A 24,419-nucleotide genomic window follows, 5' to 3' on the forward strand; every position below is an offset into this window, starting at 1 on the left:
AATGTTGACCGATGAAACGTTTTCTTTTTTACTACGATTTCGATTATTATTACAAAAGCTCAATGATTAAGACATGCATGAGTAACGTCGAACAGTGGATCGGAAAACGAGCCGTTGAGTATGTGATTAGCAACCCACTGATTAGCAGCTTGAGAGTAGTGGACCCCATCCCAGCTAATATACGAAGCCGGTGAACTACACGAAACGCCTATAATTTCCGAGCCGTTAATTATCATTGTTTGCCCACACCATACGTCGAAATTACTTTCGTGTCTACCGCAGCATATCTTCATAGGGTCCGTAAATCCTGTTACGAAATTTCGCGTAACAAAAAGTTAAAATATAAAGATTTAAAAATAAAGATTTCAAGAACTTATGTTTCGACTGACCGTAGTATTTGGTGTTGCTGATTAAGTGATATTTAGCTGAGTAGACGTCGACGTAGATTATTGAAGCTCGACGAAGCTGTTTCCTCAACTTATCGATTCTTGATTTAAGCTGTTTGTTGAACTCAATAACCATTGAATTATGGCTTTTAATGCAACCGTAATTGTCGAAAAAACCGGGCTTCGGATTTGTGATGTAAAGAGTGGCTGCCGGCAAACATCCGAGTGGGCCCGTATTATGTATCCAGAAATTTCTTGCCCCCTTTTCGTATAAATGCTGTCGAAAAAAAAAAAAAAAAAAATGGAATCTTCGATAAAAATATATAAAATGAAATATATTTATCCGAAAAATAAAACTCACTATTATAGATGAAGCAAAATGGTTGACAATATCTGGTAATGCAGCTTTGAGTTGAGGCATAGTTAGCTTTCGGAAACCATCAAGAATGTCGTTTTGACCGATATCGAATGTGTATAAAGCCCTCGAGAATTCTCGAGGCCTAGGTAGTTGACTTCTGTCGAACGGATTTTTTGCTGAATTTTTTTTAGAAAATAAATAAATAAATTATTTTTTGACACAAAATAATCAAAAGAGTTATGTGACCTATATTTAGAAATCATTGATCACCTCTGTGAAATAGTTCACTAGTTCTTGATTTGAACTGATCGAAGTTCGTAACTTGTATATCGAGCGAAAACGGACTAATCCCATTTTCGTAAATAGTCTCGTTTTGTCTACGGATAGTTGATCCGCCGGCAGCGAAATTCGCACCGTGTCGAAAATTCGTGCCTAGCGAATCGAGATATGAACTCAAATAAGGTAGGCCTAGATACTCAGCTGCACAAGAAAAACAACTTATTTTAACTCATTGTTATAATATAATATAATTGTATAAAGACTTGATTTTTATTTTTATTTTTTGGAAATTATTACCGATGAAGTCTATGATAAGGCGGCCATCGGATTCTCTTCCCGCGGGGCCATGGAAGAAATCTTGGCCGTAGGGTGGTGGGATGGGGCCGAATGCCGCCGACATGCCGCCGGTATCGGAATTTGAATCGCCGAAGTTGTAAATGGCGGGAAAATTGCATGGTGGTGGTGCATTGGACCATTTTTCTGCAGAAGTTTGAATTGAAGTTGATATGAGTAAAATGGTGAGGAGTAGGATTCTTGAATATGTTGCCATTGCTCCTTTTGTTTTTCTGCTTTGATTAGTTACTCTGGATTTAAATATTTGAATGGAGATAAGAATGTATTTTTTTTTCTAAAAGAATCTTTTTTCACACAAAAAATGTGTTGTGATTTGTTTATGAATTTAGCTTTTTTGTTTAAATCCTGGTTTTAAGCAGAGGGGATGGCATTGTTCGTGCTCCTTTGTATTGTTCTTTTCTGGTGGAATGTGTTTTTTCTTCTTCTTTTTTGGAATCTTTTTCATATGTGATTAATAAAATGAAAATTACAATTTTCACCCCCACAAGTTTGCACGGATTCCACATTTGGTCCCTCATGTTTCAATAATTTAACACTTTAGGTTATCTCTGTCCATTTACGGTTAATTAGTCCGTTAGTTAAGGCGGTGATGGGCACACGCTTAATTTCGTTAGTACTAATGAAAAATTGACAGAATAATACTAAAAGTGTTGAATGTTTGAAACATGAAGGACCACATGTGAAATTTATGCAAACTTGAATAATGAAAACTTTATTTTTTTCCGATTTATAAATATGAAATAAAGTATTATTTGTAATAGGATTTGAATTTAAAAAAAAAAAGTATTATTCTATAGGATAATTATGGTGATCCCCTATGTTAATGTCAAATTAAGAAAAAATCTCTCATTTTTTGGTAATTATAATCACCACTCAACTATAAATTTTGTAGACGCTCACTATTACGGTGTCAAATTTAGTGGAATTTTATAGGTTATGTGGAATATTATCCAGTTTGTACCTGTTTTACCTCATCCAAGCTCCACATTTTGAAACATGATAATAAGATGCGTTTATTGGCTTGTAAATATCAGATTGTGTTGCATCAGAAATTGCATTCTTGCACAAAACGAGTGCAAATTAGAGAACATTCCACGGAATTTGGAAGATTCTGTTGAATTTGAGGTGGACGTGTAAGAAGATTCATAGTTGAGTTAGTTGGTTATAATTACCCAAACAGTTCTAGTTTTTTTTTTTTTTTTTTTTTTTTGATAATTTCACATTAAGAGCCTGTTTGCTAAGCTTATAAGCTCCTAAAAACATCTTATAAGATGTTTAGGAGCTTATAAGTTGTTAAAAGGTGTTTGGTAACAAAATTGCAAAAGATCTTATTTTTTCCAAAAATAAGTTGTTAGGGAGCTTATAAGATGTTTTTTAAAAAGTACCTCTACCCCACCTTTTTTCTTTAAGATCTTATTTGCTTCTTTACTAAAACACTTAAAATACAAAATTACCCTCAAATACTTTATTATATTACATGAATACTAATAATATTTATATTTTATCAAAACAACGTATCCTTGTAATCAAGATTAATAATTAGTTAAATATAATTTTCGTAATTATCATAATAATTGTAAAAAAAAAATATTCCCTATTTATATTTTATATGTATATAAAAATACTCATGTAATTTTTTGTCATTATAGCAATAAACAGACCTTTTATTTCCAAACAGCTGAACAACTTATAAAAACAAAAAGTAACTTATAAGCTACATATCCAAACACCTTAAAAAATAATTTTTAAAATAAGATCTAACAGCTTATCAGCTCCTAAAACATCTTATCAGATGTATGAGCTTATAAGATGTTTTAAATAAGCTTAGCCAAACGAGCTCTAAATCACTCCATAAGTTACCCTATTTTATAATAGATAATCGAGATTATCCTAATCAAAAGTCCGAACTAGTTTCTTTTGTTTAATTAGCCCAACCCCCCATAGGTTCGGCCCGTTATGTTTTGGGCCCAATTATTCAATGTTTAGTAAACGGGCCGAATTTCAATTTAGACTAATAATCGGGTCCCACACAATTTAAACCATGGTTAGTGCAATTTAACCATTTTAGATTAGTCAACGTTCGATATACACGAGGAGTCAATTTCATTGGTCAATTGCACCAACTCAATTTTCATTTATGGAATAAATCACAATTATAATGTATATTTATTTTATAATTATTTTAATTTTATAACTTAATTCGAAGTCTCCTATTGCATAATCATTCAATTTTTTAATTTTTTTAAATTTTGTTGAGTTAGTGGAATTTTAACTGCATTAGAAAAAGACCATGAAGGTGTCCGACCTTAAAAATAAAAATATGAGATGGATATAATTAATAATAGACTAAATTACAACCACAGTCGTGAGGTATGGTTAAATTACGAAAATCCCCTCTTGTTTGGATAATTATATTTATCCAGCTCAACTATAAATCTTCTTACACTTCCACATTTATGGTGTCAAATTCAACATAATCATGTTGATTTCGTAGAATGTGCTCTAGTTTGTACTTGTTTTGTATAAAAATACAGTTTTTGATACAAAAAATCTAATATATACAAGCCAAAAAACACATCTTATGATCATTTTGTTTTAAAATGTGGAGCTCGAATGGGATAAAACAGATACAAAAGTGATAATATTACATATAATCTAAAAGATTCCACTAAATTTGAAACCACAAGAGTGAATGTGGAAGAAAATTTATAGTTGAGAAATGATTGTAAGTATCTAAACAAGAAGGGAGTTTTTGTAATTTGATCATACATTAGATGTGATTGTAATTTACCCTTAATAATATAATAAGTTAATAACCCACGAAGTAAAGTCAACATACGAAAAACTCCCTCGTGTTGGTAATTACTATCACCCCCATTCAACTACAAGCCTTCTTACACGTTCATTATTACGTTGTCGAATTTAGTAGAATCTTTTAGATTATATGGAATATTCTTCAGTTCGTACACGTTTTACACCATTCGAGCTCCACATTTTGAAACAAGACGACAAAAAAAAGTGTCATCAAGCTTGTAAATATCATATTGTGGAGCATCGAAAACTGTATTTTTACACAGAGAAGATAATTAAATTTAAAAAAAAAAAAAGAGAGAGTAATTAAATTTTAATGAAGTAATTAAGGTGCACGTCTAATTTGCCACCAAAAGGAAAACACCTTTTCAATCATAATGAATTCAATCCTTAAAAAAAGGGAAGAACGATTCCATGTGTATAATAATAATTCTAGGTATCAAATTAGGCAAAAACAATCAATCACAATTCTTAAAAAAGAAGACTTTTTTTCTTGGCATTTTCTTCCGAGATCCTGCAACGCTTTTTTCGCAAGGATCATGTTGCAGGGAATCTAGATTCCACCCTCAGGTGTGTGTTCGTGTGTGTGATTTTGAGGTTAGTATTAATTCAATTCAAATCCGGGAAACAGAATCTCGGAAATGTGGGTTTAGCATTTTACCTAATTTAAATTTTATTTAATTGACTTGCTGAAGAAAAAATCCGCATTTTTGCTTAGATTGATCTTCGAATTTGGCAGCAAGCATTAATTTGATGCGTGTTGATTTTTCCTCATATATTAATTGGGCGTTATTTCACTGGTTTTTGGAGTTTAGTGTATTCGAGGAAATGTCGAGTTATTGCAGATGATTTTCATTTTCATTTTAATTTACGTATTTATCTGAAACTGAATAGAGTAGCGTCGAAGAAACCTGTACTTTTTTTAATGGACTTCGTCAGCGGCACCGTTTACCAAGAAGTTGCTCTAACCGCTTACTTTTTTTTTATATATATTTTGTCTTCCTCCATTAATATATAGCTTTGTTCAATTCGCAATTCCATTTTGAATTTTCATGTATATATATTGGAAATAGGAAATACCAGATTTCATTGCATTTGTCAATTTAGAGAATCAAGCAATTCATTTGTGTGCAATTTCGGTTCGATCGGATATCGGTTGATGCAAGTTTGTTTCGAGGGTTTTTACTTTGTTTATCCGATTCCGTCGAATTAGCGTTTTTACCGGGGTAAGGGATTCTGTTTTGTGCTGAATTGTTTAGGGTTCTTGATTTCGACAGGTCTTTGTGATTCTCTGTGTGGTGAAATTGTCGTTTTTACGGTGTGTTTTTGTGGGTAATCGATTATTCTTGATTTCGACAGGTCTTTGTGATTCTATTTGAAGTGAAAAAGGTTTCGTTTTGTGAGGTTTTGAGATAATCTTGTGTTGATAAACTGATTTGATGGGAAACAAAAACTCGAGTCCGAACCAAAGTCCTAGGAGACAATATTCAACGAACCCGAACCCGAACCCAGCTAGTTCGCCACCCGGGTGGCAGCACAATTACGGGCAATCATCCGTTTCACAATACGCCCAAACTTATCCGACGCAGAATCCTTATCCAGCAGAATACGCTCCCTCTCAAAATTACGGGACTCCACCCCAAACGCAGCCTAATATGCCTCATAACCCTCAAATGCACGCACCTCAAAAGAAGTTCGACAGGAGGTATTCGAGGATCGCCGACAACTATAATTCGTTAGAGGAGGTATGTCATACGTACATGTATACGTGTTACCATTAATGGTTTGTTCGTCTCGTTTTATTAAATATGATCGAAGACTATGTTATATTGTTATGTAGGTGACTGAAGCTCTTGGGCGTGCTGGTCTAGAGTCTTCGAACCTAATTATCGGGATTGATTTCACTAAGAGCAACGAATGGACAGGTTTGCGTCTGTGTTTTTATTTTTTTATTTTTATTTTTGTTGCATTTAAATAATCAGTATTAGAAGCTCGTTTCCTCTTCTAGGCAAGCGTTCTTACAACGGGAAAAGCTTGCACTACATTGGAAATGAACAGAACCCTTACGAGCAAGCGATAAGTATTATCGGAAAAACCTTGGCGGTTTTCGATGAGGATAACTTGATTCCATGTTTTGGATTCGGAGATGGTACTTACTGCATGATAAACCCGTTTTTTTTTCTTCGTAAATTTATCTATACTCGACTCAATTAGCAAAATATGACGTGTTTCGTTCTTTTAATTGATATTTGGCAGCATATACACACGATCAAGATGTATTCAGTTTCTACCCCGACGAGAGAGTTAGTAATGGATTCGAGGAAGTTTTAAGCAGATACCGAGAACTTGTTCCACAACTCAAACTGGCAGGTTCTGCTCGGTCTTATCCTTTCTTTAGTGTCGGATTTATTTTAATTTGTTGTTTATTTATTTTTTATATATTTTTTTTTTTGTACGAAGGACCGACGTCATTTGCACCGATAATTGAAATGGCTATGACGGTTGTTGAGCAGAGTGGCGGGCAGTACCACGTTTTATTGATTATTGCTGATGGACAGGTATTTAAATTAATCTTGGATACACGGCTAAAATTTATCGTTTTTTCAATTTTTAAACCACCACCTTCGTCTTCCCGTTTCTTTTCTCGTAATTCTTGAAACATTTTCGATATTTTAAATTCGATTTACTCGTTTCTTTCTCTTTTCTTTATCATAGTTGGGAGCAAACGAAAAAATAATGCAAATCTATGTCTGAAATCTGTGCATGAACTCGACGCAAATTATTTGTTTCAATTGTGGATGCATTTCGAAAAAATATATTATGTCTTAGCAATCGTGTTCGTCTTTTTAGGTAACCAGAAGTGTTGACACTGAACATGGTGAGTTGAGTCCGCAGGAGCTGAAAACAGTTCAAGCAATTGTTCAAGCTAGGTAAATAATTTTTCCGTTTTTAAAAAAAACTGTACATGCTTTTTTTAAATTTCTCGATTGCAATCTTGGACTAATGTTGCTATAATGTTTGTAGCAAATTGCCTTTATCCATTATTTTGGTTGGTGTTGGAGATGGCCCGTGGGATATGATGAGGGAATTCGATGACAACATCCCTACTCGAGAATTCGATAATTTCCAGGTCAATAATTTTTTTATATAATTTAGGGTAAATTACGGACACCGCTGAGGTAATGATAAAATACGAAAAAACCCCTCATGTTTGAGTAATTATAACCACTCCTCAATTATGAATCTTCTTACGTGCCCACCCTTATAGTGTCAAATTCAACATAATTTTCTAGATTCCGTAGAATGTGCTCTGGTTTGTACTCGTTTTATGCAAAAAGACAGTTTCTGATGCACCATAATTTGATAGTTACAAGCCAAGAGACACATCGTATGATCATCTTGTTTCAAAATTTGGAGCTGGAATGGGGTAAAACGGGTACAAATTGAAGAATAGTACACATAATCTAGAAGATTCCACTAAATTTGACACTATAAGGATGGACGTTTAAGAAGATTTATAGTTGAGGGGTTGGTTGTAATTGCTCAAACATGAGGGGTTTTTTTGCAATTTGACCGTAATTTACCCTATAATTTAATTAAATATATATTTCGTACTCTTTACTGAATGAGGAACTCTTTCCGGGGGTTCTAGTTTGTCAATTTTACAGAGATTATGACAAAAAATGTGCCCCAAAATCGAAAAGAAACGGAGTTTGCTCTTTCGGCATTGATGGAAATACCGTCTCAGTTTAAAGCAACAATGGAGCTTCATTTGTTGGGGTAATGTTTTTTATTCGCTTTACTAATATTTTTTTTCCCTTCCTTTTGGTGCAAATTTTTTGCTGCTTAATTATTTATTTTATCGGTAATTTAGTGGAAGGAAAGGGAATATTCCCGAGAGGATTGCTCTACCTCCTCCTGTTACACGTGCGTCATTTGGCGGTTATTCAAAACCGTCACAGACAAATACGTCTACTTCGTATTACAAGGAGGAAAATGCTGCTCCTTCTGCTCCAAACTCTAATTACGAACACCAGGTATTTATTTTTACGTGCATGTTTTAATCACTAGAAATAATGAATATTTTTCGATATCTAAAAAAAATTATATTTGTGTAGAATTAATTCATTCTCGTTTTTTTTTTTTTTTTTTTTTTGCAGATTTGTCCCATTTGCCTTAGTGATCCAAAGAACCTGGCTTTTGGTTGCGGTCACCAGGTAATAATCTAGATGTTCGATTTTTTTTTTTAAGTGACTTATATTAGATTCACAAGAGAATTAAGATAAAGTTGTTAATTTTTTTTTGTAGACATGTTTCGAGTGTGGACAAGAACTTCAACTATGTCCGATTTGTCGATGTCCAATTCAGACGAGAATAAAACTATACTGAGTAAAACTCGTACAATTCATCGGTACTAATGTACTCCGGCGCCAAATTATTTAAAGAAGTTCTTGATTGTACATTATTGTTTGGTTTGTGTATATTGGTTTTTTTTTCTGTTGGCTGGTTTGAAGAAGTTAATGAATTCAGACCAATAACACAGTTACTGGTAAGGATTTTATGACCTTAAACAAAAAATTGTAAATGATATTAATTGTGTTGGTTGGGTGATGTAAATTTTTATGAAATTCTGTGGAGGGTGTTTTTTTTTTTTTAATTTTTTTATTTTTTCTATTATTAATGTAAATTACCTCTATTTTTATTTATTTATGGTTGTACTATTTTGGTTTGGTTGGTGGAAATTGTAATGCCTTTGATATATATATAAATGTGTGTGTGTGTGTGTGTTGAGCATACAATATTAAATCTGTTTTTTTTTTTCTTATCTCTAAATTAATCTTATGAATATGAAAATAGACCATGAATGTAAAGATCGTCTTAATTTATAGCAAAATATTAATATTAAAAAGTTTTAATCAGAGTGAAATTATACTAAATGATATTACTATTTACTAGTTAATATAAACATAATTAAAAAACATGACGTATACAAAATAGGGGCAATAAAAGGGCAAAAATGTTTTCCAGCCTATACTAATTGCATACTATTGTGAACCAAACACTAGAAAAAGTTGACCTGTCTTATTTCCTTAACCTAAATTTCTTGTAAAATCACTTTTATCATTTCCACAATTATTAAATTTATTGATTATTTAATATTTTGTTAAATTAATAAGATACCCATTTCTTGATTTATAATAGTTCTTTAACTCTACAAATTTAAAAAATATATATATATATATATATAAATAAATAAATAAATTTTGTAACAAAAGATGACACCCGTGATTAAATCCAATAACTTGTCACAAATTCATGACCAAGAAAGCTACCATTGAACCCCTTTTTCACCAGAAAATAGCTGTGCAATTAATACATGGGCAGCTATTCCTCTTCACATTATTATTACATTTGCAGATTGCATGTGCATGCACAAGAAAAAAGCTCTCTCTCTCTCTCTCTCTCTCTCTCTCTCTCTCTCTCTCTCTCTCTCTCTCTCTCTCTCTCTCTCTCTCTCTCTCTCTCTCTCTCTCTCTCTCTCTCTCTCTCTCTCTCTCTCTCTCTCTCTCTCTCTCTCTCTCCATATATATATATTAGAAACCATTTTTCTCTCAATTGTTTCATATTCTCATATTTTTTTTGTTTCTCTTCGTTTACGAAAAATATGGGGTCAAGCTCGAAATTCTCTTACCAACGACTGAAACAGGAGATTTCGATAGACGACGAGTACGAAGATATCCGAGAGCATGTTATCGGGGGATTAAGGCACCCAAAGTGCAGAGGAGGAGTTCAGATTAAGAAGAGATTAAGGGTAAAAAATCGGAGATTAAAGCGATTTTTAGTAGTGAAGAATGTGTGGAGTAAGATTTGGAGAAGGATGAAAGAAAGCCAAGCCCATTTTGGTCATCTTTTTGCTGGCAATTATCTCTTCATGCAAATTAATACTCCATTACTAGTCAACAAATTAATCTTGCCTGCTGCTGATAATATTAATCATAGTTTTATTATTAATAATAATGGGAAATCTTTTGTCAAGGACTATGATTTTCAACCTTGTCCCTTGTAATTTCTATTTAATTATTTATTGTTTTAATTATTAGATTAATTGTTACTTCTTATTTTTATTTTATTTAACTTATGTCGGAATATTGGTGTTTGATGGAAGTTCTTGATTGTAGTTTTTCTTATAATTTTATTATGTTGTATTTTTTTTTTTTTTCATATTATACATCAAATGATTAATGTTTTTTTTAGTTTCTGGTCATGTAAAAACAAGGATAAAACAAAGTGTTAGGAGTGAAAAAAAAAAAAAATAATAGGGTAAATAGCACTTAATCCTCTGTGGTTTGATTTTTTTGCAGATAAACCCCTTTTATTTTAATATGAGCACATAACACAGTGTACTTTAAAGGGGTTACGTGCTTATATTGAAATTATAAGGGGGTTATGTGCATAAATTCAAACGACATAGGAGTTAAGTGTTATTTACCCAAAATAATAATATTAATATGACTATGAGTAACAAATTGGGGTGGGCCGTATGGGGGTTTTATCTATCCTACACCCGGTGAAGGTTACACCGGGTAATTTTTTACCGTTGATCTACACATACCAATGTGGGTGTATGTGTGTTTGTGTGTATATGAATGGTAAAGATCTACCCGGTGTATTCAGCCGACGTAGGATCTCAAAAGCCCCGTATGGGTGGGAGTAGAGATGGAATTGATGGCTCACATTTACGGGCCATAAAAATGTATACAAACTACAAAGTTACATTTATGGCCCGGCCCACAAAAGGGTGAATTTTATTGGGTACTCCTTTCATTTTAAGGTTTTAATAGACATTTTTGTTAAAAAATAAAAATTACAATGTCACTTTAGAATATAATTATACTAGCAATTATAATGTCACTTTAGAATTTAAATATATGATAATTAAATTGATTAAAAAAATAAATTCACATCAATGTGTGTAAGATAGAGAGATAATTAAAAGAAAAACACTAGCCGAGTGGATTAGAATTTAACTAGTGGTTATAAATCTGATTTGGTATGAAAGTTTTTAGCAAAAAGAAAAACCAGAAATAGCCGAAATAGAAAATGAAAAAGTAACAATAATAATTTAAAAATTTACTAATATGACATTAGAGTTTCTTAGACTGCTCATATCTTACTTTTATATGTAAAAATCACTAATTTTTAGTTTTTAGATTATTCCTAAAAAAGATATTTCAAACATTATTAATTTTTTTGAAATAAAAGTAATTTATAAACTTAATGGCTTTGTTAATGGGATTAAGAAAAGAGTATTTATAAACTTTAATCAAATAGCATAAATTATAACACAATTTATCTAAAATATGATTAGTACTAAATTAAAATAAAATAATAATATTTTGTAAATGGAATACTCGGTGAAGTAGAACGAATTTAACAAAATCCACTTCCCCCTTTTCCAAAGGGTTTATGCGTAGTTCCTCTTCTTCTTTTTCAACCCTGCTTAAAGCAGAAAACCCTAGAATTTAACTCCATTTTCAACTGATTTTTCCCACCATGAAGATCCTCCGTGCAATTTCAGGTCAAATCTCCATCTGATTTTAACAAGTGTATGCAACCTCCAAGGTTGAAAATGCTTTTTTTTTTTTTTTTTTTTTTTTTTTGACATTTTCTGTTTGAATGAATTTTTGGTGCATTTAGGAAATCATCGTGCTGTAATTCGAGCTATAGGGCGCCGGAATTTCTGTGCGGCGCCGTCGGAGGAATATTTGAAGCGGAACTACGCGAACAATGACGCTGAATACAACACCGTGATTGGCTCTATCACTTCTCAGCGACGGTTTGTCCTTTTCCCTTTTTTTTATTAGATCCAAATTTTGGTAATTTCTGAACATTTTTGTTTTCGGTTGACTTGGTTTTGGTAATAATGCTGTATTATTTTTAGGCATTATTTGTTGAGGGATGTATATGATGATATGATGCTTGACGGGGTGAAGCCAGAGAGGGATACTTTCCACTCACTTATTATCGGGACAATGAAAGGGTCTCGAATGCAAGATGCATTCTTCTTTCGAGACGAAATGAAATCGATGGGTTTGATTCCTGATGTATGTTATTTACTACTCTGCTTAATTCATAGCAAATCAGTGGAATTTGGGTGAATCGTCATTAGTGCTTTTGATTACGCATATCTCTATTGTTTTTTGAAATTCTAATTTTTTTCTTCAGGTTGCTTTATACAACTACTTGATATCTACCTGTGGGAAGTGCAAGAATTCTGATCAGGCGATCTGGGTATTTTCATTTGTTTGCGTGTGGTGCTTTTTTTTTTTTTTTTTCTCATGCTGGATTTAGTTGATAGTGTTTGAAGAATAACTAAATGGGTTTTCGTTATTCTTATTTTGCCTTTGAACTGAAGCTTCTAGATGAAATGAAGAGATCTGAGGTGAAACCTACTGGACAAACCTACATATGTCTACTTCATGCATGTGCAGCATCTGGCAGATTAGATCGAGTGTAAGCTTATCAGCTTATCGTAATATTGTTCACTAACCCTTTTGATTCCTGGGTTCAATTTTTTCTTTTCGTTGTTGTTGCTTTAGTTGTGGCAATTTTAAATGATCAATGTGACGTAAGATTTTAGTCATTCTGTCTGCAAAGAAGATGGATAACCATTGACAAATTGAGCCTGAGAATGTCCTTAATTATGACTTTATGAGACTGTTAGTCATTTGTCCTATGATGTTTTTACACATTTTAAATTTCCTACTCTCGATTAATGATGATTTGGCATCGTCTTCTTTTTTGTTCTGTAGATATGCAATAGTTAGAGATATGACTTCTGCTGGTCTTGGTTTGAACAAGTTTTGCTATGCTGGACTTATAATTGCACACAAGAATAGCTCAGCGCCTGCTGACGATACAACTTCCAAAGTAATCATCAAGTGCTTGTAGAATTTATTGATGTTGGTTCTTTCGGTTGTTTTCGTATTGGCTGATTTTACAGATATACATGTCCTGAACATTTTTTTTTGCCTTTCTATTTGTGCAAAAGATTGTCGAGCTTGTTGATCAGTCTAAAGGATGGTCCTCGGTTGATAAAACAAATGACACCGCTGAAAATGTTATGATGGGTATTTCTGAAGAAGAATTGTACAATCTCCCTACAGCTGAATATATTCATCGCCGTGGTGGATTCATAGCAAGATCGTTGACCGTCTTTCATGTTGCTTTTCATGCTTGTGCTGACCTTAGGAGTGTCCAGGTAATGCTAGTTACTCTAATGCATTCATTGACATCCTGCAGTTGTTTATTTAATTGGTTTTATTTTATAGTATTCACTTTCATGGTTTGGTATTATACAATATGTTGTGTTTGGACCTTTCAAAATTATAACTGCGTGCAAGCAAGTGATCTTTCAAAATATTGTTGTCTTAATTCTCACATTTGGATCTTACAATTCTGGTGTTGGCAGGCTACTGAAAGGCTTCTTGAGATGCTTGAGAAGGAAGGACGAACCCCTGATGTTTTCATTTTGGTGCAAGTTATGAGGTAATCTTATTCAACTTATCCACCTTTTCTTTCTTGGTTTAGCGTCTTACATGAGTATGTGTAATAACATCCGACTCATATGCTGATGATATATAATAACCAATTCACTCTTAAATTTGACGTACTCATAAATTATAAGAAGCTCCATTTTTTATTTTGGTTTTGTATATTTCTATGATAAGAGTTCTTGACATCATTTTATCCCTCACAACATGAACTCGTTAAGTTGGCTCAGTTCAGATATTGTCTTTGTATTATCTTTATATTTTCCATGAAATTCGAGATGTTGTGTCATAAACTACTTCCACTTCTCGTATTTTGCTGTCATTAATCTGCTTGATGCAGTAATTTCTTCATGCAGGTGCTATCTTCATGCTGGGGACATAGACCGTGGTCTGAAAATATTTGAAGACTACATGAGTTCGAACAAACCCCCTATGGTAGAATTATATGTGGTGAGTTCTCAAGTAAACCTGCTTTTCAAAAATTAAGCCTAGCGAATTTGGATATGTGACATATTCTTGATTGGTATTTCAATTAACTATTTTAGTTGTTATCCACTCAACTTGGTTTCACATATTCGTGATTGGTATTTCCTACTCTAATTAAGCCCACTAGCAATTCTCCTCTGCGATGCACGAAATTGTAAAAAGGAAGAAAACTTAAATATATGATAACCAAATTGTATTAAAAAAATAAATTCACATCGATGTATGTAAGAGAGAGAGATAGTTAAAAAACACACTACTATCCGAATGGATTATGATTTTGCTAGAGAATTTTACAAATCCGTTTTGCTATGAAAGCCATTAGAGAAAAAAAAAATGGAAAATAAAAATACTAATAATTAATTTAAAAAAATACAAATTATCATTACGATTAACATTGATAAATGATATGCAACTTTTTTGTGTCTGCAGACACTTGCAGAAGGAGCAATGGTTGGATATACACCAAAGGGCATGCAACTTGCTCAAGAGACTCTGGTGTGTATTGGCTTGCTAAGTGTCTTTTTGAACCATGCTTTATTATTATTGTTATTATTATTTTCGGGAAAACAATTGAACTATTTAATTATATTCATTGTCGGTGAATATTTTATGTTAAACATATTTCTCGTTGATCATCCAGGTTAAAATGAACGGTCGGGGATTGTTTCTGAGTTTTAAAATGGCAAATGATCTCCTCCTTGCTGCCTCGGGTGAAAAGGTAAACCAATATATATAAATAAAAACAACTAATTCTGGTTCTGTGGGAAATTTTCAACTTAACAAAAAAAAGAAAATTATTTTCTGCGACTGCAAATCCATTTTTGGTAAACTAACAATTACGATATTCTTCGACAGACTGGCGGGTATACAGTTGCCAACTTAATATGGGATATGATGCAAGCTCGAAAACTGATCCCATCCCTCCCTGCTGTTGACGCATATCATGCCGGTTTGAAAGTGAGTCTTTCATTTTTATTCGGACTTTTTTTTTCTGTCAGAAATCGGTGTGCTAATTACCATGTTACCCTTTCGATTTTCTGTGTGTTTCAGGAAAGAGAGATACCCGAGAATGATCCTCGATTGATGTTAGTTTCCAGTACGCTCAACAATCTTCGACTTAGAGTTGGAACCGGAGGTGGAAGACCGAATTAAATCAGTTGGAAAAAAGAATTGTTTAGACTAGCAATTTACGCAGATTTGAGGCATTCTTTTTTCCTGCTATATTTATCTACCTTCTTTTAATTACAATGTTTCTGTGGCTGAATAAATCTGTGGAGCTAGTGCTTCGTTGCTATTTACTTTGAGGAATGCTGGAATTTTGTAGATGGTTGTTTCCATTGAGTAGCAAAGAACTCTATATCTACACTTTATTACGCACATATGCATATGGATATGTGAACATGAATTCGATACATGCTTATGCACGCGAAAAGTAGCATGCGCGAGTGTAGGATATAGAATACATGTGTTTTCTTACTACATTTAAAAAATTATACCGAAACATAAATCAACTGGGGAAATAGTTATGCCATGAAGTACTTCAACTTGGGGCAAGCAACCAGTGACCGACCACAAAAGGAATTACGTATAATGTTGGAGTATTCAACCAGTCTTATATCTACTTACAATTTTAATATAAATGGCTTTTAATTTTCCCTTCTAACAGAGAAAAAGTATTTGGAGGCAAGTCCTTCAGCACTTCTCTCTTAAAATTCTGAGCTCATTCTGTTTTAACAAATACAAACATTAAATTAAATGTGCCAGAGTTGCCCTTATAGCTCAGTGGTAGAGCGTCAGTCTTGTAAACTGAAGGTCCGCAGTTCGATCCTGCGTGAGGGCATTTTAAAATATAGATAACATTTTTTTGTTCTACAGAAGGATGAATTAAGAAATACATAATAACTTCCCAAAATTGCCCTTATAGCTCAGTGGTAGAGCGTCAGTCTTGTAAACTGAAGGTCCGCAGTTCGATCCTGCGTGAGGGCAGTTTCTCAATATTTACAATTCATATTGTTTGTTTTGCAGTGTACATTAATTACAAAGTTAAACACGAAACAACCCAGCAAATCGCCCTTATAGCTCAGTGGTAGAGCGTCAGTCTTGTAAACTGAAGGTCCGCAGTTCGATCCTGCGTGAGGGCATTAAATCAATCGTCCTCTGTATTTTTTTGTTTTTAATATTTTAATTTTTCTGCAAAAAATAAAACATAAATCGCGTTTCATCAGACTACCGTTATCACACTGTCAAAACCCTCCCAAGAACCCTAATCGACCAATTTCATATTTTTTTCATCCCCAATGTAATATTCTATAATTGATTCTGCAATTTTTTTCGATCGAAAGAAAATGTCGTCTTCAGCGCTGCAAAAACTCCTCAGAAATCAATCCCATTCCGCCTCTAAAATCTTCACCAATTTCCGCCACTCCCTTCATCCATTACTGAACCAAATCCCTCAGATCTCCAGCCCTACTGATTCAGCTTCGTCGTCTTCTCCGGATCACCCCAAAACGGATTCCCCCAATCCAAAAATCCATTCATTTTCTGGCCACGTTTTTTACCCCACTTTTTCTTTCGAGTTTTTTCTCAACCCGAATTCTCCACCCGAACCCGAACCCGACGAGGAGTCTGATGCGGACGATTCGAATGTGATAAGAGCTGATAGTGTGAAAAAGAAGAGGAAAAAGAAGATGAACAAACACAAGTTGAGGAAGCTGAGAAAGCGTCTCAGGAAGAAAACCTAGTTTCGATTGTTTTTTTGGTGAGCTTACTGTTAATTTCTCCTTTTTTTTTGTTAAATTAACTTTTTTTTTTGGGAATTTGTGTTGAGACATTCGTTTAATTTAATTTGAAATGTTCGCATGATCCGCCATTGAAGGTGTTTAGTTCCTACTCATGAAGAACATCAATAATTGTTAAACTATGCAGATGAGAAATATTTTGTAGTTGCTGACAGAATCAAGGGGTTTTTATGTTCATTGTTACATTGTTAATCAATATGTTGCAATATCTTCGTTTATTCGTTATGGTTTTGAATTGAATTTGTGCGTACGGCGGTAACACAATATTTAGGTAAATTTATTTTGTAATAGTGTGTTTTTTGGTGGAACTGATGAGCTGAATTGGTGATGATTTAGATGCGATTACAGAAATACGTCGATTATGATTTAGGAAACCGAATTTTACAAGAATCAACTTAACGTATTATTGGGTCGAGTAATTGTTCGTGAACTGATATTGAGATGTGTAAGTGCTGTTATCCCCTTGTTTCACTTATCGTTTAACTTTCGGGAAATGCTTTTGCATAATTTAATAGTTTCACATTATGAATTCTGAAGTATTTGTCTTTATGTTGGACATATTTTTCCGTTTTACATTTATAGATTTGATAGAGGCGTTTAAGTTGATATATAACTTCTTCAATTTAAATTACGGTATCTGGATACTTTTTCTCGTTTTTCTTCACTTCAAAGTTCGTTGGAGTTGCGAATCTTGATTAGCAATTTTGTTGAGAGTATGTTGCCTGCCGATTTAGACCTTGAATTGTGTTGTGATTAAATGATTAGATTAATCTCCCATCGAAAAATTAACGACCACATATTCTCGACCACTAATTACATCGAGCACGAGTCGTCATCATCATATATATTGAAAATCTAGTACAACCTTTTTGTGGACTCTGGCACATGCTTTGTTCTACTTTTTATTATTTGATTGAAGTTTTCTACGGCTACAAACTAACTTTTTGTTCATGTAATGATCTAATTTCTAAAGTCTAAGTGTGTGGAATTAAAGTAAAGCATAAGATAGTTATTTGAATTTCTTGAAATTGTGTTTTCAATTTTATTTATTTATGTGTTTTGTTTTTGTCAATAAGTGATATTTTTGAATAATATTGTATACTCGTGATATGGGATTAAGATATTCTTCAATGTTGTGTAGTGAAATGAATCTTATTTAGGGCGAGGCTTAAAATCAAATCAAATTATTCGATAATCGACTCGTTGGAGAGTTGCAGGTGCACCGAGTAGTTCGACTAGTAAATAAGTTGTGCTAATTTTTACTTTTATTATAAATTATGCATTTTAGTAACATCAAATATTTAATTTTTTTTTTTCATGAAATGCCAAAATGAAATTGATATTTTATTAGCAGGTTATATAAAATAGTTGCACGCGCAAGCCAAAGACCTCACACTATAAATGAAATAATAATTTCGGTTTTCAAATTATCAAATATTTAATCCATAATGAAGCTTATTTTACTATAATAATTGTTGGTCGGCCCCGGAAAATTATTAGACGAATAAAATATTATTAAAATAGTGAATAAATAGTAAATTGTCTTATTAATCAAATCAGTAAATAGTATATAGACTGATGATATTTGATAAGATAATCAATAATTCAATCAAAATTATGGCCAATGAAATAGAAATATATCTGCAAACGTGACAGAAGAACATTATTTAGTAGATTAGGCAGAAAACCAAACATGCCATGTGGCCATATGTACAAATAAAAAAAATAAAAAAAATAAATAAAAAAAAAGAAAAGGAAATTTGGAGGGGAGGGTAATTCGGTAATTCCCAAGTCATCATATCCCTTTCGATCATTGTCTCTGGAACAATAATACAAACACCTCCCATGCGCCATCAAACACTCTGAAATCATAATTTATCAAACCCCCAAAACACACACACACACACACAGTAGCAGACAAAGGTAAAGGAGATTTCTACTCTTTGCTTCGTTTTCACTTTCACCTTCTGCATTTCACAATTCTATTTCGACGGTAAGCAGCCACCATTGCATGTTTTTCACCCAATTTCCAGCAGTTCAGAGATCTCATGTTTTTTTTTTATTTACTTGGGGCATGTGATTGTATTCGTTAATTACCAGGTGGTGATCGGAGAAGCGGAGTTGAGCGGGCGGCAGTAGTAAAATGGGTGGGATGACGTCATCGATGGCGGCGAAGTTCGCTTTCTTCCCTCCTAATCCTCCGTCTTACAAGCTGGTGCACGACGCCGCGACGGAGCTGCTGCTCCTCAGCCCCTTCCCCCACCGCGAAAACGTGGAAATCATGCGGCTGCCGACGCGGCGGGGAACGGAGATTGTGGCGTTGTACGTGCGCCACCCCATGGCGAATTCCACACTTCTCTACTCTCACGGCAACGCCGCCGATCTGGGTCAGATGTACGAGCTCTTCATCGAACTCAGTATCCACTTGCGCGTCAATCTCCTCGGGTTAGTCTCATCAATTTCCTCTCTCTCTCTCTCTCTTAATTTTTCTTAATTTTTTTAATTTTTTTTAATTTATTTTAAAAAATTAATCTCAATTAATATATTTATCAAATTAAATAATTATATCTGAAAAAAATGATTAATTAAATGCTTCTTCTCTGAATGTGTTCAGTTATGACTACTCTGGGTATGGCCAATCATCTGGGAAGGTATATTTGTTAAATCAGATTTGTTTATTTATTTTATTATTTGTTTTGGAACATAATTAATTATGAATGTGGTATTTATGTTTATATTAGCCAAGTGAGCAGAACACATATGCAGACATTGAAGCTGCATTTAAATGTCTTGAGGAGAATTACGGTACTAAGCAAGAAGACGTAATCTTATACGGTCAATCCGTCGGAAGTGGGCCCACTTTGGATCTCGCTTGTCGTTTGCCTCGTTTACGAGCTGTTGTCTTGCATAGTCCTATATTGTCTGGTGTTAGAGTTATGTATGCCGTGAAACGCACATACTGGTTCGACATCTACAAGGTGTGCGTGTGTGTGTGTGTCTATATATATAGTTCCTATGTGTAATTTAAAAAAAAAATAACGAAAAATCTTGCGTTTATTTGATCTGCTTAATGTTTAATTGATTGCCTTGCAGAACATTGAAAAGATCCCACTGGTTAAATGTCCGGTGCTCATTATTCATGTAAGTAATTACTACATTCTCTACACTATTTGCACGTTTCGATTCAGTTCTTGAATCGAAATATATACGACTCATATTCGAATCTTGAAAAATTATGCAGTCAAGCTTGCATATTGTTGTGAAGTTTAACTACATTTCTGAAGTCGGCTTTTTCCTTGCGATTTTTACGACTATTTGTAAATTCTTGAAAGTGTGGTTCAATGTGATGCAGGCTATTATTAAAACTAACCATGGTTAGATGAACTGTGATTGTGTTACTAGGGAACTGCAGATGAAGTGGTGGATTTTTCACATGGTAAGCATTTATGGGAACTGTGTAAGGAGAAATACGAGCCGTTGTGGATTAAAGGAGGCAACCATTGCAATCTAGAACTCTACCCCGATTACGTAAAACATCTCAGAAAATTTGTTGCTACGGTGGAAAGATCTCCTTCGCACAGAAAGAGTAGTCGTAAAAGTACGGACCAGTTGGAACCTTCTAGAAAGAGCACGGATATGTTTGATCTACCGAGGAAGAGCCAAGACAGGAGAGAGAAACCTAGGCCGAGTATAGACAAGGCCGAAAGATCGAAAACTCAGTCGCAGAATGTTGATAAATTAAGGATTTCTTTCGATCCAATTGACCGAACAAGGAGGAGCGTTGATTGCATTGATAAATCGTGGAGGACCATTGATCATCATCAGCTGGAACGGGCCCCGCGCAAGAGCGTTGACAGTCTCGATAGAATTCTTCGTAATGGGTAAAAAAAAATTCGATATTAAAATTTATGCATGAATATGGTTTGGTGAAGGGTATAGAGGAAATTAAAATTGGGTTTTTTTTTTTGTAAATGTGGATTCGGATATTTCCTCCTATAAAGGCTATCGTTCCGTTAATCACAATGTGGGAATGGTTAATTATGCTGAAAATGTTGTTATCTAAGGCCTCGTTTGTTTACATAAATCGGATTAGATTAGATTAGATCAAATTGAATTGGATTAATTATCTACTAATTAATTAATTATTTATTTAGTTAGATGTTTGGTTAGTTGTATTATATCTAGTATTAAAATTGCTAAAATATGATATTGTATGTGAATTTTCAATAATATCCTTAATTCAAACAATAATCATATCCTAATTAGAATATTTATGGAGTTTTTTTTTTTTTTTTTTCTTATTTTGTCACTAAATTTTATTAAATGGTAGCCGTTATTGTGTGGTTCAACTTTTACAGCGGATTTTGAGTTAGTTTCAATCTTGCCAACCAAACATCGTATTAAATCCTATTATTTGATCGATAGGACTGTAGCAATAACCAAACGAGTCCTAGTTAATTAACAAAAAGGACGGAGGAGTAATAAAGAGAGATTAACAAGGCATGACTTGAAAATTAAAATACCAGTTACTATTACATAAGACACTATTTGCATTAGTTTGCAGAAACATTAAAACTTTAGCATAAGACACTCAATTAAGGTAAAACAGAGTATATTTCTAGTTTATTTAAATTTGACATTAACAATAGCAATTGGTGGGAGACGAGCGATGCAGATCTCGTGAACTGTCGAGAAAAGTGGGAAAAGCTCCAACCATCCTCTATGGTTTAAAACCTCGTAAACCTCTTTTGCAGTCGAGACTCCCTAACAAATTTTCGAGACGGATTTTGAAGTTTAATTAAAAAAAATAAAATAAAATGTAGTATAAGAAATGTACCTGTAATTTCTGGCCCTGTAACATCTCTGCTTCGAGCTCATCAAAAGACCTCTTCCCACCGTTTCTAGCAAAAGCCTCCGCACATTTTCTGTTTCTTCCTCCCACTGTTAATCGGGATTTTATGACGAATTTTATTAATTGAAAAAAAAAAGAAATTCGTCAAAAAGGGCATTTTGATATAATTAAAATATTTTACTTACAGCAAGTTGTGATTAAATCGGCTACACCGCAGCTCTCGAAGAAAGTACTATCTTTGACAGAAGGAAAAAGTAGCTTCGAAAGTGCCATCATTTCTCTCAATCCAATTCTCATTATTGCAGCCTGAACTCAATAAATCACCATTTATATAAACAAAAATTAAGACTGTTCGAATTAAACTTCAGAATTTCGTTACCTTTGTATTGTTCCCCATTTCCAATCCATCCACCAATCCTGTTTCATGACCAGAATCATCAAACCTTAAGCAAAACAAACTCGAAAAAACAAAAAACGAGAATTCTTGGCTCAAAACAAAACCTGCTGCAATAGCCACGACATTTTTCAACGTCCCACATAGTTCGACTCCTTCCACATCTTGAACCTATTTGAAAATAAAACCCGTTCGATGACATAAGCAAAATTAAAAAAAAAATCTAATTTAGTTTTCGAAAAATAAAAATTGGAGGAGACGTATATATTTCACTCACAGGCGAGACCATAAAGTACGGAGTGTTGAACAACTGAACCCATTTCTCAGCCATCTCTTTATTCTTTCTGTATCCGACTGTTGCCTCACTGAATTTTTCCACCGCAATCTGCAAATATAACACGGAAAATATATTAAATTATGATAAACAAAAAATGCTTGTCTTAGCATAAAAAATTAATCCAAAAAAAAAAAGAAAAAAAAAAAAAAGAAAACCTCGTTGGCAATGTTTGCGCCCATTAAAACACAGCAATTAATTCCGAGCTGTTCCGAGATTAGAGTAGATATCATGCACGGACCCTCTCTCTTCACTTCCATTCCTTTAATTAGAGAAATTGCCTCGGCATCGGCTCTTATTTTCCCCACAAGCCGTTTACAAATTCCTTCCATGAATTGATGTGGCGTCACAAATACTAACAAATTCGCATCCTTAACTGCTCGAATTTCCGAATTTCGCCAATTTAGTAATAAAAAATTATAAAACAGTGTATATATTAAAATTTGGGGAAGACTAGTTATAAATGTATATTGTATGAACCTGCATTTTCAAGATCGGGATTTGCAACGACGTTTTTACCGAGCTTTACTCCGGGTAGGTATTTGACGTTCTCCTAGAAAGAGAATACAGTAGAGAGAGAAACAAGCATCTTTTGTGATATATGAATACTACTCTATAATGAAGAAGATGAGAAAAATACAGAGTAATTGTGGTTACATTAGTTCGATTGATGACTTGTGAAAGTTTTTCACCAGTTGGCAGTGTCTCCTCAAATACCCACATACTCACTTCATCTGAAATTCAATGATAAGAATCCAAATAAAAAATAAAATAAAAAAATCAAATGACACTGAAATTAGCTTTGCATGTTTAGCTATACTAAATTATATTATATATATTTAAAAAAAAATATTAAAACTAGTTTGATCAATAATAAACACAGTAAAATTGAATAATGCGGAAATTATGAAAAGGGGGAAAAATTGAAAGAGAAAAAACCGTGGAAAGAATTGAGCTTGAGTGTGTTGGAAGCGATGAGTTTGGCGGCGACGCTTCCCCAATTGCCACTACCGACAACGGTGACTCTCGACTTAGCCGTCATTGTTTCTTCAGCAGCTCCTCCTCCGGCGGCGGCGGCGGCGATGTGGTTATTATCCAGAAGAAATTGAGGCATGGAGAATGAAGAAATTAGGAATGTGGAGAAAATGGAGATCGGAAAGGAATGGAGGAGAGGGAAAATAGGAAAGGGGGGGAATTAAAATTGGGAATTGGGCGGAGAATTCAGAGAGAGAAACAACTACTCGCTCGTCACTATCAATGCGTGTCTGTGTGTGTGTGTGTTAAATCTGGCGATCTTCTCTATATAACTGCTTCTACTAATTACATTTTTTTGCTATTTCACCTTTTGGAAAACTAAATTAAATTAATAAAAAACGGAAAATTATATCATTTTATTTTATTTTATTTGTCGTTGTCTTTTTTTTTTTTTTTTTTTTTGTATAAAAGGAACTCGCAACCAACTGTATAGGTGCACTGTGTAAATCTAGGTGCACTGCGTAAATCTACAGGCTACACTATCATGTGTGACAAATTCCACCTAACGACTGTTGGCAATGAGATTTGAACCAGATCAATTGATACATAATCACTTGCTCCAACCATTAGGTCATCCCTTGCGAGACTATTTGTTGTTGTCACTTTCATTTGACATTGTTTTTTCCTCTATTATATCACACTCGCGGACACTTTTGATTTTAAGTTGTTGTGCTTTGAATTCTAATTAGAGAAATATATATATATATATATATTATGTTCCAATAATATATATATATTATTGGAATCAGAATCCAAAATAAAAAAAAATAGAAAATAT

At 33.7% G+C, this 24,419-nt stretch overlaps 5 protein-coding genes and 3 non-coding genes across 11 annotated transcripts; 6 read left to right on the top strand and 2 right to left on the bottom strand.

The window, feature by feature from the left end:
- Positions 1-4: 4 nt before the first annotated feature.
- Positions 5-1,682, bottom strand: LOC105960823 (GDSL esterase/lipase At5g14450). Its single transcript, XM_088825450.1, has 5 exons — positions 1,321-1,682; positions 1,015-1,224; positions 748-920; positions 390-663; positions 5-307 (listed from the first exon to the last, which is right to left on the bottom strand). Exons 1-5 carry the CDS (start codon positions 1,571-1,573, stop codon positions 60-62), a joined length of 1,158 nt encoding a protein of 385 aa, XP_088681576.1. The 5' UTR covers positions 1,574-1,682; the 3' UTR covers positions 5-59.
- A 2,868-nt stretch (positions 1,683-4,550) lies between these two features.
- On the top strand, positions 4,551-8,838 carry LOC105961018 (E3 ubiquitin-protein ligase RGLG1). 3 transcript variants are annotated; one of them, XM_088825175.1, is made up of 13 exons: positions 4,626-4,758; positions 5,548-5,577; positions 5,609-5,933; positions 6,029-6,113; positions 6,197-6,337; positions 6,445-6,558; positions 6,649-6,746; positions 7,039-7,118; positions 7,213-7,318; positions 7,841-7,968; positions 8,063-8,225; positions 8,349-8,405; positions 8,497-8,838. In XM_088825175.1, exons 3-13 carry the CDS (start codon positions 5,628-5,630, stop codon positions 8,575-8,577), a joined length of 1,359 nt encoding a protein of 452 aa, XP_088681301.1. In that variant the 5' UTR covers positions 4,626-4,758; positions 5,548-5,577; positions 5,609-5,627; the 3' UTR covers positions 8,578-8,838. The 3 variants fall into 3 exon arrangements, with proteins under 3 accessions (XP_012840702.1, XP_088681301.1, XP_088681300.1); XM_012985248.2 differs by having other exon boundaries at positions 4,551-4,758; positions 5,548-5,933; XM_088825174.1 differs by having other exon boundaries at positions 4,655-5,414; positions 5,548-5,933.
- A 2,738-nt stretch (positions 8,839-11,576) lies between these two features.
- Positions 11,577-15,555, top strand: LOC105961019 (Pentatricopeptide repeat (PPR) superfamily protein). The gene is made up of 13 exons (XM_012985249.2): positions 11,577-11,767; positions 11,887-12,025; positions 12,131-12,293; positions 12,415-12,480; positions 12,605-12,702; positions 13,002-13,119; positions 13,241-13,450; positions 13,661-13,737; positions 14,099-14,192; positions 14,658-14,723; positions 14,869-14,946; positions 15,084-15,185; positions 15,279-15,555. Exons 1-13 carry the CDS (start codon positions 11,743-11,745, stop codon positions 15,378-15,380), a joined length of 1,338 nt encoding a protein of 445 aa, XP_012840703.2. The 5' UTR covers positions 11,577-11,742; the 3' UTR covers positions 15,381-15,555.
- Positions 15,556-15,996: 441 nt separating this feature from the next.
- Positions 15,997-16,068, top strand: TRNAT-UGU (transfer RNA threonine (anticodon UGU)). The gene has a single exon. It is a non-coding gene; the product is annotated as a tRNA-Thr (tRNA).
- A 74-nt stretch (positions 16,069-16,142) lies between these two features.
- On the top strand, positions 16,143-16,214 carry TRNAT-UGU (transfer RNA threonine (anticodon UGU)). The gene has a single exon. It is a non-coding gene; the product is annotated as a tRNA-Thr (tRNA).
- An 83-nt stretch (positions 16,215-16,297) lies between these two features.
- TRNAT-UGU (transfer RNA threonine (anticodon UGU)) lies at positions 16,298-16,369 on the top strand. Its single transcript has one exon. It is a non-coding gene; the product is annotated as a tRNA-Thr (tRNA).
- Positions 16,370-18,721: 2,352 nt separating this feature from the next.
- LOC105961022 (uncharacterized) lies at positions 18,722-21,089 on the top strand. Of its 2 annotated transcripts, none has more exons than XM_012985252.2 (6): positions 18,722-18,949; positions 19,127-19,471; positions 19,641-19,677; positions 19,768-20,004; positions 20,120-20,167; positions 20,429-21,089. In XM_012985252.2, exons 2-6 carry the CDS (start codon positions 19,170-19,172, stop codon positions 20,909-20,911), a joined length of 1,107 nt encoding a protein of 368 aa, XP_012840706.2. In that variant the 5' UTR covers positions 18,722-18,949; positions 19,127-19,169; the 3' UTR covers positions 20,912-21,089. The 2 variants fall into 2 exon arrangements, with proteins under 2 accessions (XP_012840706.2, XP_012840705.2); XM_012985251.2 differs by having other exon boundaries at positions 18,789-19,019.
- A 416-nt stretch (positions 21,090-21,505) lies between these two features.
- Positions 21,506-23,911, bottom strand: GPDHP (NAD-dependent glycerol-3-phosphate dehydrogenase family protein). Its single transcript, XM_012985250.2, has 10 exons — positions 23,546-23,911; positions 23,264-23,340; positions 23,087-23,159; positions 22,765-22,982; positions 22,550-22,657; positions 22,380-22,443; positions 22,258-22,295; positions 22,064-22,184; positions 21,864-21,967; positions 21,506-21,790 (listed from the first exon to the last, which is right to left on the bottom strand). The coding sequence occupies exons 1-10, from the start codon at positions 23,718-23,720 to the stop codon at positions 21,650-21,652; spliced, it is 1,119 nt and encodes a 372-aa protein (XP_012840704.2). The 5' UTR covers positions 23,721-23,911; the 3' UTR covers positions 21,506-21,649.
- Positions 23,912-24,419: the final 508 nt, after the last annotated feature.

This window comes from Erythranthe guttata, chromosome 11 (genome assembly GCF_056151865.1).
Source record: "Erythranthe guttata isolate IM_541 chromosome 11, IM_541, whole genome shotgun sequence".
Classification (NCBI taxonomy): domain Eukaryota; kingdom Viridiplantae; phylum Streptophyta; class Magnoliopsida; order Lamiales; family Phrymaceae; genus Erythranthe; species Erythranthe guttata.

Bases quoted from the DNA above. Each gene is read 5' to 3' on its own strand.
- LOC105960823 (XM_088825450.1), bottom strand. From the start codon at position 1,573: ATGGCAACATATTCAAGAATCCTACTCCTCACCATTTTACTCATATCA. The intron at 921-1,014 runs GTGATCAATGAT...AAAAAAATTCAG, and splicing joins TAGTGAACTATTTCACAGAG to CAAAAAATCCGTTCGACAGA. The intron at 308-389 runs GTCAGTCGAAAC...ATTTCGTAACAG, and splicing joins CAGCAACACCAAATACTACG to GATTTACGGACCCTATGAAG.
- LOC105961018 (XM_012985248.2), top strand. From the start codon at position 5,628: ATGGGAAACAAAAACTCGAGTCCGAACCAAAGTCCTAGGAGACAATAT. The intron at 6,114-6,196 runs GTTTGCGTCTGT...TTCCTCTTCTAG, and splicing joins TAAGAGCAACGAATGGACAG to GCAAGCGTTCTTACAACGGG. The intron at 6,747-7,038 runs GTATTTAAATTA...TCGTCTTTTTAG, and splicing joins TGATTATTGCTGATGGACAG to GTAACCAGAAGTGTTGACAC.
- LOC105961019 (XM_012985249.2), top strand. From the start codon at position 11,743: ATGAAGATCCTCCGTGCAATTTCAG. The intron at 12,481-12,604 runs GTATTTTCATTT...TTTGAACTGAAG, and splicing joins ATTCTGATCAGGCGATCTGG to CTTCTAGATGAAATGAAGAG. The intron at 12,703-13,001 runs GTAAGCTTATCA...TTTGTTCTGTAG, and splicing joins TCTGGCAGATTAGATCGAGT to ATATGCAATAGTTAGAGATA.
- LOC105961022 (XM_012985252.2), top strand. From the start codon at position 19,170: ATGGGTGGGATGACGTCATCGATGGCGGCGAAGTTCGCTTTCTTCCCT. The intron at 20,005-20,119 runs GTGTGCGTGTGT...ATTGCCTTGCAG, and splicing joins ACTGGTTCGACATCTACAAG to AACATTGAAAAGATCCCACT. The intron at 20,168-20,428 runs GTAAGTAATTAC...TTGTGTTACTAG, and splicing joins GTCCGGTGCTCATTATTCAT to GGAACTGCAGATGAAGTGGT.
- GPDHP (XM_012985250.2), bottom strand. From the start codon at position 23,720: ATGCCTCAATTTCTTCTGGATAATAACCACATCGCCGCCGCCGCCGCC. The intron at 22,983-23,086 runs GTTCATACAATA...AAATTCGAGCAG, and splicing joins TCCCGATCTTGAAAATGCAG to TTAAGGATGCGAATTTGTTA. The intron at 21,791-21,863 runs GTACATTTCTTA...AAAATTTGTTAG, and splicing joins TACAGGGCCAGAAATTACAG to GGAGTCTCGACTGCAAAAGA.